Below are 16,924 nucleotides of genomic sequence, written 5' to 3'. Positions count from 1 at the left end.
TTTTAATTAAAAAAATAAAAAACTTAGCGCCTGAACTTAGAGATATCACCACGGTCCTTCAAAAGACCGTGATAAGGTTGACATTTTGTATATACTTTTTGTAGTAATTGCACCCTTCATTCATATTAAATTTTATTTATTACCATTTTAAAAATATTTTTATTATCCATTTATCCTTCTTAATACTAAGATATCAAGTTTATTGGAATTATTTTTTATTTTTTTCGAAATAAAAAATTAAATGAAAATAAATAAATATTACGATTATTCTTAAAATGACTAAATTTTTAGTTTTTAATTATTGACTTTTGTTGTTATAAAAAAAACATGCATTTAAAAAAGATTACAGCTTATGCGGGTGAATGCGAGGCGAGGCGGGGAAACCCTTTCTTTAGTGGGAGTGGGGATGAGTGGTAAATAAATACATTCGACTAAATTTGAAGGTGGGACTGTTACTGAAAGACGTGGACGAGACTGGTATTGCTTAAAACCATATTCGTCTGCCTCATTGCCATGCCTAGCAGATTGTGTAATCTTTAAAATAAATCACATGAATCAAATGTTTTTATATGTTTAAATAGTTTTATTATTATTATTATTATTATTATTATTATTATATAATTTTAGGGTAAAAAAGTTTCAATCAGTCAATCATGAACATGACTTTTGAACCCTACCAAACTATAACATATATTACAAATAATAAACATAATAAAGTAAAACAACTTAGAAATTCAAATATAAATTTTAAATAATAAAATATAAAATAAAATATCACTTTAATTAAATAATTAATATTTTAAATTATCATAATTAAATAATTAATATTTTAAATTATCAAAATTAAATAATCTAAATAATCAACTAGCAAATTTAAATTGAATAGTATTCAATGTGAAACACAAATTGATGATGTGCTAGTGAAAGTCACCGTAGAAATTCGCTGATACGACCATGAAAGTATCTAGTAGGTGGAATAGGAGAAAAATATGCAATATTAACACTCAACACCAAAATCAATGAAGTTAGAGAAGTGTAATTTGAAAGAGTGAATGAAATTGTACGAGGTTATGACACATAACTATATTTATATACAAACGACGTTTAAAATCATCTATGATGAACACAACTTAGAATGTAAGAGGTTGTTTGATTAATTCCAACAACGACAATAAACGTAGTTTGAGTTCCAATTTGCGGCCTCTTGACAATAGTATATCTATTTGTCATCTTCAGGGAGACAAACCTCTGAATTGAGTTTTTGAATTGAGGTCTAAGGAGACAAAACTCTAAATTGAGTTTTTGAATTGAGTTGATTTTATTGACCTATTTAACCCATTCAAAACATATACTAAAGTTAGCAATGTCCATCTCACATTCCTCATTTGAAATTGAGAAAAATAAATAAATTTAAATTCGAATCCAAATCCAATAAAAAACGAATTCTTCTATTAAATTTGAGACTTGTTCTAGCATATATCATATGAGTCACTTCATCGTAGCCCCCCACAAATGAACACCCAACCACTGTTTAACTATAGTACGTCCCAAGAACCATTACTTCGTTTTCAAAACGACTCAATGGCCCAATTTGGGCAACTATGCCGTCCCCAATTCACCTAACCCCAACGCCCTAACTACGATGACATGGGTACCGAACTCCATTACGGAAGCGCCGTTGGCCAGAGTCCCTCCGGATATTGAGAGCAAATGATGACACATTTGTCAAATACCGTCGGAACTTCTGCCGGACCTTCCAACCAACCATCGCTCGATCAGGTCAGCACCCAAAGACCACAAACACCTCAAAAAAATCGTGGGAGACCTCGGAGACAAATTAACGCACCGGGATGTGGAACTGGAGGACGTTATAATCGGACGGGTCATTAGTTTTTTGTCTATCCAATATAACCAATTATTACATATTTAATGAATTTATTTTTTTTCATTATTATTTCTTATATATTAAATAATAAATATTAAATATTAAAAATAAAAAAATTAAAAAAATTAAAAAACTAAATAAATATAAAAAAAATGAAAAAATAATAAGAGGGGGTGTATGCGCCCGATGAATTGGCGCATACACCCACCATGCAAAATAAATTCAGGCGCCAGAGGCATTGACACCTCCTCATGAGGGCCAATGCAGACGCCACTAGCATTGACGCCTCCTTATGAGACCCGATGCATGTGCGCCAATGCTAGTGACGCCTCCTCTTAGTGGTATGGGGTGCGCCAATTCATCTGACGCATCCTTTATCAATCTTGGTTATTTTGATATTTTTTTTTTAAAAATTGATTATTTTCGAATTTTTTTAAAGAAAAAATTATTATTTTGAAAAAAAATTCTATTAGCGTCCTTCCTAAAATTTATTTTGGGTAATGCTAACTTGTGCCCCAAGGGCACATGTTAAAAAACTCACAAATAAAAAATTTGTTTTGGAAAAATAAATAAAATTATTAATGATAAATTTCTAATAAATTCAATAAACATTTTCCAAAAATTTATTTCTTTATTCATCTCTTAGCATTACCCATTTATTTTTTACCTTAACCATTTATTTGAGAAAAAGACAAAGAAATCCTTGGAAATTTTAGGAAAAAAGAATGTAAGAGACGCCGTACTATTACTACCACCAATCGACCATAGCAGAGCCCAAGCCACCGAACGAGCTTCTGATTCGCACTACTGTCCGAAACAACTTTCTTCTTCGTATCAAAATTCAATTCTCTTCCATCAACTTTCGATTTCGAATCTCTTCTTCAATATTCACCACCACACCTCAATAATCATCAAATGGGTTGCACGGTGAGAGAAAAACACATCAGAGCTAATCGGAGACCTCGATCGGTGAAACCCGATTCCGATTCTTCCGATAACAAAGACGCAATATCCAAATCCATAGCCGAGTCTGGTCTCAAACCCTTCAAGTACGATATTTCTCGCGTCGATTCCTCTTCTTCCCACACTCTTATTCCTCTTCCCTATCCAAACCCTAATTCCGATGAAACCGGTTGGGGTTATTGCACAGAGGAGCAATTAGAAGAGATCCTTTTGAAGAATTTGGAGTTCGTTTACAATGAAGCTGTTTCCAAGATTGTTGCTCTGGGTTACGACGAGGATGCTGCTTTGAAGGTTATTTTGCGAAATGGTCATTGTTATGGTGGCATGGATGTTTTGACTAACATTTTGCATAATTCTTTGTCGTATTTGAATACCAATGGTAGTGTTGCTGCTGGTGTTGGTTTTGGTGATGGGGTTAGTAGTAATAGGAATTCCGAGGAGTCTGAGCCTGTTTTCTCTGATTTGAGGCATTTAGAGGAATACTCTTTGGCTGGTATGGTGTGCTTGTTGCAACAGGTTAGGCCTAATTTGAGTAAAGGTGATGCTATGTGGTGTTTGCTTATGAGTGATCTTCATGTAGGGAAAGCTAGCACTATGGAGATTCCTGTGCCAGGTGGTGCGGTTCCTAGTCGGCCGCCTGCTATTGTTGAGTCTGGTCAGTCTGGTCGTAGTTCTGTTGGTGTTAGGGCTTCTCCACTGTGTAAGTTTCATGGGGGGTGGGGATTTGAAAATGGGGATTATCCGACGAATAGGGTATTGAATTGCGGTCCGGACTTGCAAAGAGAGATTGAATTCCCAAAGAGGTTTGATCTTTCACCTTCCATGAAGGACTTGTTGAAGAGAAATGTTACAATGTTTGCTGCTGGTTTTAGAGCAAATACCAAACTGCAGTTGCAGGCGAAGGGAAACCTTCCTGGCCGTAGTGCCATGTCTAATTTGGATTCTCCGGTTGTATCCGGGGCTGATGTCACGGTTGATCAGTGTGGACATTCTCGGTTTCCTGATAACCAAGATGCTGTGAACTCGGTGCTGAGTAAATTTCGTGACTTGAATCTTGATGAGAATTTGGAGTTTGCAGCAGAGGATCAGAAGGATGAGGTGATAGTAAGTATATTTCATCAGATCAAAGATTTGGAGAAACAGGCCAAAGAAAGAAAAGAATGGGCTCATCTGAAAGCACTGCAAGCGGCAAAGAAGCTAAGCGGTGATATGACTGAACTCAAAACGTTACGGATGGAAAGAGAGGAGACCCAAAAGTTGAAGAAAGGGAAACAGGCACTTGAGGACACAACCATGAAGAAACTCTCGGAGATGGAGAATGCTTTGAGAAAGGCTAGTGGTCAAGTGGACCGTGCAAATGGAGCTGTGAGAAGATTAGAGACTGAAAATGCAGAAATCAGAGCAGAGATGGAGGCTTCCAAATTAAGTGCATCAGAGTCCGTGACAGCTTGCTTAGAAGTTGCGAAAAAGGAGAAGAAGTGCTTAAAGAAACTTCTAGCTTGGGAAAAACAGAAGGCTAAGCTACAGAAGGAAGTTTCCAATATGAAAGAGAAGATATCAGAGGCACAAGAAGTGTTGGGTCAGACTTCACAGCGCCAAAAAGAAGCCGAGGTTCTCTCTTCACCCCTTAATATTTTTATGCATATTGAGAATGAGCTTTTCGTCATATAGGGATTCTGAGTAACTGAATGCATATCTAACTTGGAGATTTTAATATCTTATAGTTCAGTATAGTAGCTTATGATTTTTAGTTGAAAAAGATTGTCACTTTTGTGTTATTTTTTCTTTTTTTGTCTCCTGCATTTCATGCATATTTAATGTATGAATAAACTATGCGTGCATAGCTCGGAAACATAAACATGAGCCATTATTTCATCCAGCACATAATGGTAGTTTATGTCGACACCTGGATGGGTACACTGCATAATACTTCAAATCCTATGGCACATTTTAGATTTTCTGCATCCGTATCTGTGTTTGTCCATTATTGTTTGTATGTGTATATGCACACACCAGAATAGTTCTTGGAAGAATGTGGCGCGAAGCATCTGCTCAAAAAAATGATACAGCTGCAAAGCAGCTGCAGAAGTGCTATTTCACCAAAGGTAGCAAATGCAATGTGATAAACTTAACAATTTGTAATACACACATAATTGATATTAAAAACCTCAAGTACTCGAGATTCAAGACTTATTATTTATCATTAATACTCAAAATGAGGACCTCTACCATGCAGTTGAAACCTTATGGCCTATTATTTTTCGTATATAACGGTTAGTTATGAAGCACGGACACCGGGACATGACACGACATAGACACTTCGACACTGATAATGTCAAAAACATAGGACACCGACACCGGCACCGCTACATATAAGATCATTTTTGAGCTTCATTTATCCATATATTATTAAAAAAGTAAAAAATATTCTAATCAAAGTTAATGTTTTTAATTCTTTATTGATAACATTGCTTCCATACATGTTTAACCCTTTTAGATGTGTGACATGTGTCTAAAAAATATATAAATGTGTGTTGAAACAAAGAAAAAAACAAATTTTTGTTTGAAACACTTGTCTGAGTTCTCTGACATATGTTGAGTTGTCTGACATATGTGGTATGAGTGTCATACGAGTGTTAGACATATGTGGTATGAGTGTCATACAGTGTCAGACACTAATTAGAAGAGTGTCGAATCAAGAAAAAAACTATTTTTTAGGGGGGCACTTGTCTGAATTTTTGGACACTTATTTGACTTTTCCGGCACATGTCGTACGGGTGTCATACAAGTGTCGGACACCGTGACACGCCTACTCCTAGAGGTGTCCGTGCTTCATAGACGGTTAGAAGTTATAATTCTTTTCTTATTTTATGTTATAACAATTTTGTTAAATAATGAAAATGTTTCTATGACAGTTCTAGAGAGAGATGCTCTCCCTTCTGTCTAGGAAAATAACCCCCAAACCTTTAGGGTTTGGTGGCTGACTTCTACCTGCATGATGGCTCTCTTTTTCCACCTATATGGTGGTCCTCTCATCCTCTATCGAGAGCATTACCCTCTCCATTCACGTACACCCTGATGCTCTTACCCGAACTAACTCACTCATTGGATACCCCCTCTCTCCACCACGAGCCACCGTCAAATCTCTCTTTCCACTGCATCATCTGCCACTGGAACCACCACCACCAAGAAATGGAAAGTTTGTCAAGGTTGTTCTTCACATCTCAAACTTAACATTAGTGTATCTCTCCCCTGTAGCTGCTCCTACACCTTCAATGCTGGCAACCACTCATCCATCTCTAAAGCCGCCATGGATTTTCTACCGACTGCAGTTACTTCCTCTATTGGATCTGTCTAACTCTGTTTATGTGTTTTCAAATTTGTGCTTTTGTATTTTGGGGTCTATGTTTGCACTCTGTGTTTGACAAAAAAGCCTCAAAAGAGTTTTGTATTTTTGAGCAATAAACTGTGTGTCTATTGGCATCGCGTAGTGATTGGAAAAGCTTACGAGTCCGACACCCATTACAACACTACGTCTAATCATCAATTAACTTTTAAACATTCAAGAAAATTGGACAACTGAGACCAAAGGTCCTTAATTGGATTTGGAAAAAAGACTTGGATTCTCATTCCCATATTGCCATTGTCCATGTCAGTAAGAAAGTGGATGGGTGGATGATAGGTTGTTGCTTTTGAATTATCTGTGTCTTCTAGCTTGTCAACAATCTATGCGTGTCTTTTATGACTATGTAGCTTTTTAATTTAGAATTGTTTCTAGACTATGGATGGGGTATGTCCTATTTCAATTGTCTCATGTTACTTGTAATGCTTGCTGTTTTATCTATTAATGAAGTTGTGTTTACTGTAAAAAAAATCTTGTTAAATAACGAAATAGCATAGTAGATTCACAATCTGCTAGAAAACTGTGTTATTATTGTTATCCTAGTTTCGCTAATGGGGAAATAGCGGATGCTATTCCAACTTTGGCCAGCAGATGTAGCAATAGCTGAAAAAAGAGAATTTGAGGATGGTTATGAATAATAAAACTGAATAGTCTGCATGTGTGCTACATATGACTTATTCTTATAGTAGAAAAACTTTTCACCTATATACTTGAGTGTTTCAATACTTAAATTGGTCCCAATTATCAGGTATGTCATGCTGTCTATTCATGGGTATTTATTTTAGTAGCCTTGTTAAAAAACTTGTTTGCTTGCCTCCATTCTTGATGTTCCTAACTTATATTCTACATGTGTTTTCATATTAATAAAGTCATATGTGACGTTAGAAAAATGGCAATCAATGTCATAATGGCACTGGTTAGCAAGACTCTTGATATTAACTCATCTGAATCTTCTTTCTGCTGACTATTTAATTCCTTTGGTTTTTGTTAGCAAGGATTTGTTAGATCGACCGATACATACTATCTTACAAATAAATATCTCTGGTGAAAACAGAAGTTTCATCACAAAAAAACCTGATCATGTGTTACTTCTAAACCATTTATTTTGTACAATATCTTATTACAGGTTAAATGGAAGGAGGAGTTGAAGGCTCAAGAAGATGCCTTGGCACTAGTTGAGGAGGAGCGCCGAGCCAAGGAAACAGCTGAATCAAATAATAAGAGGGGATTTGAGGCTTTGCGTCTGAAGATTGACATAGATTTCCAGCGCCACAAGGATGATCTACGCAGACTTGAGCATGATCTTTCACGCCTTAAAGCATCTGTTCATTCTGCTGTGTTGCAGCACCAGTCAATTACTTCACCTGTAAGTGACTTTGAGGGTACAAAGCCTCAAAGAGAGTCAATTGCTAAGCTGCTTCTGGATTTGGATAACCTGGATGATTTATCAGAAAAAGAAGCTAATAACAACAGAGAATGCATTATATGTATGAAAGATGAGGTCTCCGTTGTTTTCTTGCCATGTGCTCACCAAGTCATGTGTGCTAAATGCAGTGATGAGTATGGAAAAAAGGGAAAGGCCTCTTGTCCTTGCTGCCGGGTTCAAATCCAACAGAGAATCCGTGTATTTGGGGCATGCTCTTAGCTTGTTTTATAGATATATTTCAGTGGGACTGGGGTATGTGTATACCCTATCAATTTACATAAATTTGCACTTAATGGTTGGGACAATTTGTCTCTCTGTTCTCCATATTGTATGGGAGTTTTGTTCATAGGCAAGAATTGTTGTTACTACATTTACATACATAAAATAAAAACAAGTCCCTGCATTAACTTGTGACGCTGATGCAATGTATCAAAATTGTTGGTTGCTTGTCAAAAATAAGAAATGGGCTGGTCATTTTATATAGACAGGTACCTTTGCCAATCCATGGTGAGTTTGGTCCATTTTCTCATTAATCTGAGTATAGCTTAATTCTAAATTCTATTCCTTCTGTTTATATGTAGCTTTGACTCATTTATCAGGCACCCTCTAGGCCGCGAGAGGTCATTTGGTTGTGGTTTTAGAGAAGCATGGTAGAAATGCTTTTCTCGTGTTCTGAAGTCATTTGGCCATGGTCTTAGAGTGACAATATATTGTAGCTTTAAGATAAACACGCGGTGTGTAAAAAAAAAAGACACACGGTGGTGACAGCCAAACATTGTCATCACTATCAAACCACATACAAAAATTGTTGTACATGTGACTTTAAGCATAGGAGGGAATTGTTGAATTTAAAATTTGTGATTAATTATATATTTTTTTGATTAAAATTGTATTAGGAATTTTGACGAGTATATTGCATTGGAAATAAAATAAGGAAAATAAATTGTAAAAACTAAAAGGATAAAGTTAAAAAGATTGCCCCAACGATTTATACAAGTTTTTTTTAGAGTTTGACAATAAACTGAGTTTTTGAAAGTTATGTCTATAATCTTTATACAACTTAATCTTGAGCTATTTACTAGAATCTTTTTAGAGATTTTTAGGAGTTTTTGAAAGTTATGCTTATAATTTTTATACAACCTAATCTTGAGATATTTATTAGAATCTTTTTAGAGATTTTTAGGTTGATCTCATCTTTTTGAAATTTTTAAATGGAGAAAATACATTTTATCTCGGTTGTCATTTAAGCGACAAGTAAACACTTTTGAATTTATTATGTCTAATGTGGATTGCTTATATCATTTAGTCTTAGTTAAACATATAATTTTTCAAATTAGTTTACAAAATAATTATACGAAGAAATAAATTTGAAGAACAACTTACACTCATTAATGATTTTCGAGTATTATATAACTCATCATTCATCTTCCTTTCTTTAATGGGTTAGAACCTCTGCAATGTTTCAAGTTCTTTATTCAACACTTCCTTTTATACTTATTCATTCTTGAAAGTATAAAATTTGACGTTTTATAAAATGAGCAAGTATGGAAGAAAGTTGAATGAAAACTATAAGTATTGGAGATGTTTTAACCATTAAAGAACGTGAGATGAATAATGAGTTACAGAATACTCGAAAAAAATTGATTAGTGTAAGATGTTTTTCAAATAAAACATAGTTTTTATACTATTATTTTTAAAATCAATTTAATAGGTTAAATGTTCAAAGAGGGGTTACCGAAACAAATAATCAACTTTAGATATAATAAACTCAACTATATTTTCTATCACTATAATGTTCTCTTGACATGTTCGGCGAAATAATATGAGAGTTGCACAAAGAATCATAAAAATATAATTTCAGTCTCAACCTCAAACTCAAACTCAATAACAATAAGTAAACAACGACATATAGCTTTCAAAATTTTACTAAGTATAACAACTAAACAACAACTACAATACAACATCAATAATAAACATATAACAACAAACTCAATAAACCTACAATGTACTTATCTCAACAAAAACAACATATAACGTCAATCTTAGTTTAAACAACAACAACAACAGTAATAAGATTAAACCTCTAAGGTTTCAGATCTCAACAACAACAAGATTAAAAACCTCTAGGGTTTCGGGTCTCAAGAACAACAAACAATAACAACATTAATGTAACATGAGTAGTGATCTTTGACATACTAGATTTGTGAAGAAGTGAAAGAAATGATTTCGGTCTTTCATTCTGACAAGTATTGAACAAGAATCCTAAACACATATCATCTTCGTATTTCCTTACTTTTTCAGAAGTTGGAGGATGATATGGATTTAGGGCTCTTGTTGTTTATGGATCTTTGTTAGGATAATGCATGTGTGTTGTTTTAGTGTGTTTTTTAGGCAAGTAAAACTAAGCGCTACAAGCTAAGCTATATATTAGAGTAAATAATTTCACCTCGGTTGGAAAACAAAACAGAGGTGAAAATGACTTATTTTTGGATTAAAAACATAAACTGCAGTTGTTGGAATTTGAAGCATGTACCCTGAATTAGTTTACCCCTCGGTTTTTGCCTAAAACCGGCGGAATAAGTTTGTTCTTTAACAAAAAGAAAAAAAATGGCGTTTATAGGTAATATACCCCGATGCTTTGTTATGTGAGGTGAAATTGTTGTTATAAAATGTATTATTTGTAGTACTGCTTTTTTTGTGGCAAAACTCATTAAACCACAACAAATTTTTTAAGACTGGTTTATCTCATGAATCAAACTCAATCCTCTCAAGAGCACCACACTCTCAAGAGTTAAACAAACAACATAACCACTTAGGGGTGTTCGTGTTGCGGTTTGAGCGGTTTTAATGATAAAAATCATGTGAACCATGAGAGAAAAATATGTGGCTTGATTTGGTTTAGTTGACTTTTAGAAATAAAATAAAACAAAACCAATGCGGTTTGGTTGGTTCGTTTTTTTACAATTTTTTTATTGAACTATACATACACATATAAATGACAACATAACTTTGTATTTAATCATTCATACGCTACCAAATAACAACAAAACTCATAATATTTAGACAACAACTTCCCATTTAATATGTAAAAATCAGATTAGACAAAAGTGGAATAATAAACATAAAACAATATCTAAAACATTATAATGAAACAAAAAAATAGAGGAGATGGGAGATTGGTGAAAATGAAAAAGAAAAAACGGATGAGAAATGACATATTAGAGAAGAAGAGGTGCGATAAAAATGAAATTGAAAGAGATAACAATAGCATAAAAACGAGAAGGTGAAAAAGAAAAAATATAAGAGAGTAGAGATTATTGAAGAAGAGGCATGGTATATCTGACAAAAAAGACGCGATACTACTAGGAGAGATTTGAGAAGATAGAAACTGAAACCTTAAGTGTGAGGAAGAGAAGCTTGTTCGTAATCGTAAGGTGCATAACATGTTTAAGTTTGGGTTGGATGTGATTTAAGTGAAATTTGAAGTTGTAACATAATGCGATTTGATTCAGTTTGATTTTGTTTGCAAAATAAAAACCGCAAACCAAATCGAATCGCGTGGTTTTGTTAAATATGACCCAATCACATCCGAACCAGATGCGTTTTTTTTGCGATTTTCGATTTACAGTTTTTCATTGGGCTGATTCGGTTTTTAACACCCGCAACCACTTGTAGAAATTCTTCCTCACAAGCAAAACTTCACTTACAAGCACTTAGGAAATATTAAATGAAAGAAATGTTTTTTAGAGAGAGAAAGAAATTAGAGAGATAAATTCCAAAGAAAATGTAAAACGTTGGAAAATGGTCTGGAATGAAGTGGAGGCGAGTCTCCTTTATATAGGAGTTGGAAAAACAAAAAACAAAAATAATCCATGGGCTGAATTAATGAGTCAATGCATTGACACACATCTTCAATCGATCGACCAACTAATTTTTAATCGATTAGCAAGTCCAAAAAAGAAATATTGGAGATAAAGCTGTTGCAAGTCATTAATGTACTGTCATAATTGATTGGTTAATCGATTATCTCTTGTCCAATTGTTTGACTTAATGCTCTAATCGATTGACTGACTCAGAAAAGTTTCGCCAATTGATTGACACAACTTACCAATCGATTGACTAGTTCAAAAGTAGTTTGGAAAAGATTTGGACAACTTTTTAATCATTTGGCCTGACTTAGAAAATAATTTTCATGATAAAAACATTTGAAAAGATATTTTTAGGTGTGTGTATGTGAGTTTCTATAGTACTTCTAAGCCACTTCCTTACATTTACAATACTCGAGTACTCGAAAGACATATAGACATGACATGGAAAACTTTCACACTTTATCCGAGGCTTCAAGATTCTTTGCTAGATTGCTAACGATCATATAAGCACTTTGATATTGAGTATCCGTTTGTTGATGAGACATGAGATATTTTGGTTAGAACACCATAATCAAGGTTGAAAACTATTGCCACTGACTTTAACTGTCATTGTCGTCATCAAAATTTCAAATGGATCTTCTGCGTGTTTTTCACCTTCATACCCGCAAGCACATAAATCCACAATAATATGTAGCAAACCCAACAAATCACTTCAACTATTCTTCTCTGCATTATTCATCATTCTGTCTTTCTCTCTTATTCAACTTCAAAAGCTATATAAATGAACAAATACCTTATTCTTTTTCATATTTTAAAAATGTCTTTATTTGTTTGTTTGGTAATAGTGCTATGGCCGAGGGTTATGAATATTCCCACATCCCACAACAAAGTGTTATGGTCCCTTGTATGGGATCATGTTGACAGTGTTCTAGACGTGATAACAACTTTACTTTGATCTATAGTTAAAGCATAAACGGACATGTCCTTGACATAATCTCTTTTCTGATTTACAAGTATTTTTGATAATAATTATTTCTAGAACTTATTGCCAATCTAAATTTCTTTAAATATGATTACACTAGGTGAAACTTTTGCTTTTGACTGTTGGAGTTAGGTTTTGGGTGACGATGCAGTTGCATAACAACCTTAAGAGCTAAAGACAAGGCTCATTTTTCTGTGCTTTTAAATACAGTACCCACAAAAAATGGTACATACTTGCAAATTACCATACTAGTTACCTTTTCCCCATTTTCTACATATACCCGTAGCCTCTATTTTTTCCCATACATTTAACCTTAAACATGGGATTAAGTCTTCACGTATGAAATCATGTGTGCTCCATGAATAAACTAAAACTAATATTGTGACTCTAACCATTTTCGCAAGCAACTTCATAGTACAAGAATCGTGATTTCCATTAATTGCGTGCAAAGAAATTTGAGGATCTATAGTAGCTTCGTCCGCTGACTCACTGTCCTTTTCCTCGACTCATTCAATCAATAATTTTTTTTACATTTATGTCCTATTATGAATGACTCGTACAGTTGCAACACAACCTTATTGACCTCCTTTCCACCATTCCCGCCCGTGTTAATATTTTGATAAAGGTTGCAAAAGAACATATTTGTTTTATTGCCACTAGTCAACTCTGTTGTGTGTCATCCTCCTTTTACTATTGTTATTTTATGGTTTGAGATATCATAACTATTGCTAAAGGTTTTACTCGTATTATCCTGTGTCGTAACCATTCCTTCAGTTTTTATTCCAGTGCTCGAGCCACATTCATAATAACACCTAGATTTTGTTGTTGTTGAAGTTCAACGTCTATCCTTAATTCGTCAATCATCCAAACACTAAATAAGTACTCATGTTGTTTAGGCTTAAGATCAGGGGTTCTAGAAAGCAAGAACTGAAACCGGTGTTGATAATAACCCACAAATTTAGTTCTTTTGAGTTTGGCACGTTTTCCCAATGTATTATTGACCATAGATGGTTTAACCATATATTGAAACATCCTTGAAGCGTTCCCACACCATTTCAGATTCTTCTTCTTATTGAATTGCAATTCCTTGCGTCGAAGCAAATTACTCGACAGAAGCAAGGAAGTGTCGAACCACCTAGTGTGTTGAGTTGTATTAGTATGTCGAAGTGTCGAAGCATGTTGCTTCACACAGGATTTCGACTTAGGCCTAATTTATAGTTTTGGGCCTTGGCTTAGTGAGCAAGTAAACCTAAATCTATAAATAGAGGGAGTAACCCTTATTCTTATAATGAAGTGAATAGAGAATTCATAACATTGTATTCACCGTATTTTGCAGTTGCGAAGTGAATAAATAAGTTTTCCACAAATTATGGGCAAAGAGAAACTCTACAGAAAATAATATTCTTCTCCATCGTTCTTTCTTTTCTTTCTAAATTGTTCTTCTCTTTTCATTGTTATTGTGTGGGTGATGACAATCTTGTTCATCATGATTGATTGAAATTCTCTATAGGTTGTGGTGGATTTCCAACATCTGGTATCAAGAGCTCCGGTTTAAGCGATTCATGGGTAGAAAATCACGATGGCAATGAATCATCCAAACGGGCATTTTCCAGGGAATATTCTGGTTCTCAAGAACAATAATTATGTGAATTGGTGAAAGTAGATAAAGATTGTGTTTTGTTATCAAGATATTTGGGATCTTGTGAAGGAAGGAGTAACAACGCTTGTAGAAAACGCGACAAATCAAGAAAAGACTACACATAAAGAATTGAAGAAGAAAGATTATAAAGCTCTCTTTATAATCCATCAATGTGTTGATGCAGATAACTTTGAAAATGTTAGTGATATAGAGTCAACAAAAGAAGCATGGGAAATTTTGGAGAAGTCGTTTGGAGGCGCGGAGAAGGTGAAAGAGGTAAGGTTACAAACTCACAAAAGAACGTATAAATTGCTTCAGATGGAAGACAATGAAAGCGTATCTGATTTCTTCACCAAGGTTACAAAACTGGTGAATCAAATCAAGGTATGTGGAGAAGTGTTGATATTAAGATCTGTTGTTGGAAAGATCTTGAGGTCGTTGGCTCCAAAGTTTGACCATGTGGTAGTAGCCATAGAAGAGTCGAAAGATTTGTCAAAATTGACAAAGGAAGAGCTTCCGGGGATGCTTGAATCTCATGAACAAAGAATGGCTGAAAGAGCTGCAAGAAAGTCTAAGAGTGATATGGCTTTGCAAACGTAATCAACAAAAGAAAGGAAAGACAAAGGAAGCTGGAATAACAACAAAAGCATAGGAGGCTACAATAATTCGAATGGTCGAAATCAGCAGGAAAGAAACTGGTCGAATCAGAGAAAACCTTGGAACCAAGGCAACCAAAGAGGTGGTGTTGTAGGTAGAGGAAGAAGTGGTGGTCAAAAGCCAGACAAGAGTCACATTAAGTGTTGAAATTGTCAGAAGTATGGTCATTATTCTAGTGATTATCTATAAAATCAGAAGAATCAAGAAACTTACTCAAAGATGGCAAAATATGAAGAAGAAGAGACGTTGCTGATGGTTACAACGAGAGATGAAGAGAGATTCAAGGACCAGTGCTACTTGGACTCAGGATGCTCATCATACATGTTTGGAAGGAAATATTGGTTTATCAACATAAAGCCCTCAATAAAGAACATGGTGAAATTTGCAAATGACAACACTCTAGCAGCTGAAGGTGTTGGTGATATTCTGATAATGAGGAAAGATGGCAAAAGGTCAGTAATTTCAAATGTGTTGTACATATCAGGCATGAAGAGCAATTTGCTCAGTATATGATAGTAAGTCGAAAAGAACTACAAGGTGTCGATCAAAGACAAGATGATGAGAGTTCTCGACTAAAATGGAAGGTTGATCTTGAAGGCTCAAATGTCTCAGAATAGAACCTTCAAGATTGAGCTTAATGTGATTGAGCATAAGTTCCTTGCAACAGCAGCTAGCAGAGATGAATGGATATGGCATTATAGACTTAGCCACCTCAATTTCAAAGATATCAGAGATTTGAAGAGAAGAAATATGATTTCAAGATTACCAGAAATCAACATTCCAAACGAAGTGTGTGAAGAATGTGTGCAGGCGAAGCAACACAAGAACACCTTCAATAAGGATGCAGGAAGCAGGTCGAAGGCAATTCTTGAAATCATATACTTTGATGTATGTGGTCATATCCAAGTGGATTCGATTGGAGGTAACAAATACTTTGTTACACTCATAGATGATTTTAGTAAAAAACTATGGACTTACCTGATTAAGAAGAAAAGTGAAGTGATTGAGGTATTTGCCAAGTTTAAATCCATGGTCAAAAGACAAAGGGTCGAAAGATCAAGACTATGAGTACTAATGGTGGTGGAGAATATGTGTCGAAAGACTTCGACATATTATGTGTGAAAGAAGGGATTGTGCATGAGGTGGTTCCATCCTACATAGCAGAATGAAGTGGCAGAAAGGAAGAATAGATACATAATTAATATGGTTAGAAGTATGTTGAAAGGAAAGCATCTACCCAAAGAATTATGGGGAGAAGATGTGTCGGCTGCAACATATATCCTGAACAGATGTCCAACGAAGAAGCTAGAAGGAATCACGCCAGAAGAATGTTGGTTTGGTGTCAAGCCTAGCTTGAGTCATCTGAAGGTGTTTTTGGATCTATAGTACATATATATGTGCCAGATCAATTGAGAAGAAAACTTCATGACAAGTCGAGTCAGATGATCCTGATAGGATATCATTCTACTGGAGGATACAAGTTGTTCGACCTAGTAAATAAGCAAGTGGTGATCAACATGGGCATGATCATAAATGAGCTTAAGGAATGGGATTGGACTGAGAATGTTAAGAAAGATTCAGTGAGAATCTTATGTGATGAACCAACTAGTGAAATCGAAAGAGAAGTTCGACAAGAATTCAGAGGTGAAGCAGGCACAACCAGACCTCAGAGAACAAGACACATGCTTGTAAGGTTGCAAGAATCTGTGATTACATCAGATGATATGGTCAATGAAGAAGGTGGGCTGGTACACTATGCTTTCTACGCAGATGTTGAACCGGTCAATGGAGCTGAGGCATTGAAAGATTCGAAGTGTGTGAAAGCAATGAATGAAGAATCGAAGTCAGTCAAAGTCAACAACACTTGGTCACTTGTCGAATTGCCCCAAGACAAGAAGGTAATCGATGTGAAATGGGTGTACAAGGTGAAGTTGAATCCCAAAGGAGAAGTGACTCGACATAAGACGAGACTTGTGGCAAAAGGATTTCTTCAGAAAGAAGGAATCGACTTTGACGAAGTTTTTGCACATGTTGCTAAGATCGAAACAATCAGGTTGGTTATTGGTCTAGAAAACATGAACAACTGGCAGATGTGTCAGA

At 35.1% G+C, this 16,924-nt stretch overlaps 1 protein-coding gene across 1 annotated transcript; it reads left to right on the top strand.

Moving 5' to 3' along the window:
• Nucleotides 1-2,582: 2,582 nt before the first annotated feature.
• On the top strand, nt 2,583-8,160 carry LOC127074306 (MND1-interacting protein 1). Its single transcript, XM_051015618.1, has 2 exons — nt 2,583-4,459; nt 7,378-8,160. Exons 1-2 carry the CDS (start codon nt 2,801-2,803, stop codon nt 7,894-7,896), a joined length of 2,178 nt encoding a protein of 725 aa, XP_050871575.1. The 5' UTR covers nt 2,583-2,800; the 3' UTR covers nt 7,897-8,160.
• Nucleotides 8,161-16,924: the final 8,764 nt, after the last annotated feature.

Source organism: Lathyrus oleraceus, chromosome 4 (assembly GCF_024323335.1).
Source record: "Lathyrus oleraceus cultivar Zhongwan6 chromosome 4, CAAS_Psat_ZW6_1.0, whole genome shotgun sequence".
Taxonomy (NCBI): Eukaryota; Viridiplantae; Streptophyta; class Magnoliopsida; order Fabales; family Fabaceae; genus Lathyrus; species Lathyrus oleraceus.
This window is presented reverse-complemented; position numbering and strand designations above follow the sequence as displayed.

Excerpts from the sequence above, each read along its gene's own strand:
- LOC127074306 (XM_051015618.1), top strand. The coding sequence starts at position 2,801 with ATGGGTTGCACGGTGAGAGAAAAACACATCAGAGCTAATCGGAGACCT. Across the intron at positions 4,460-7,377 it reads AGCGCCAAAAAGAAGCCGAG|GTTAAATGGAAGGAGGAGTT; the intron begins GTTCTCTCTTCA and ends ATCTTATTACAG.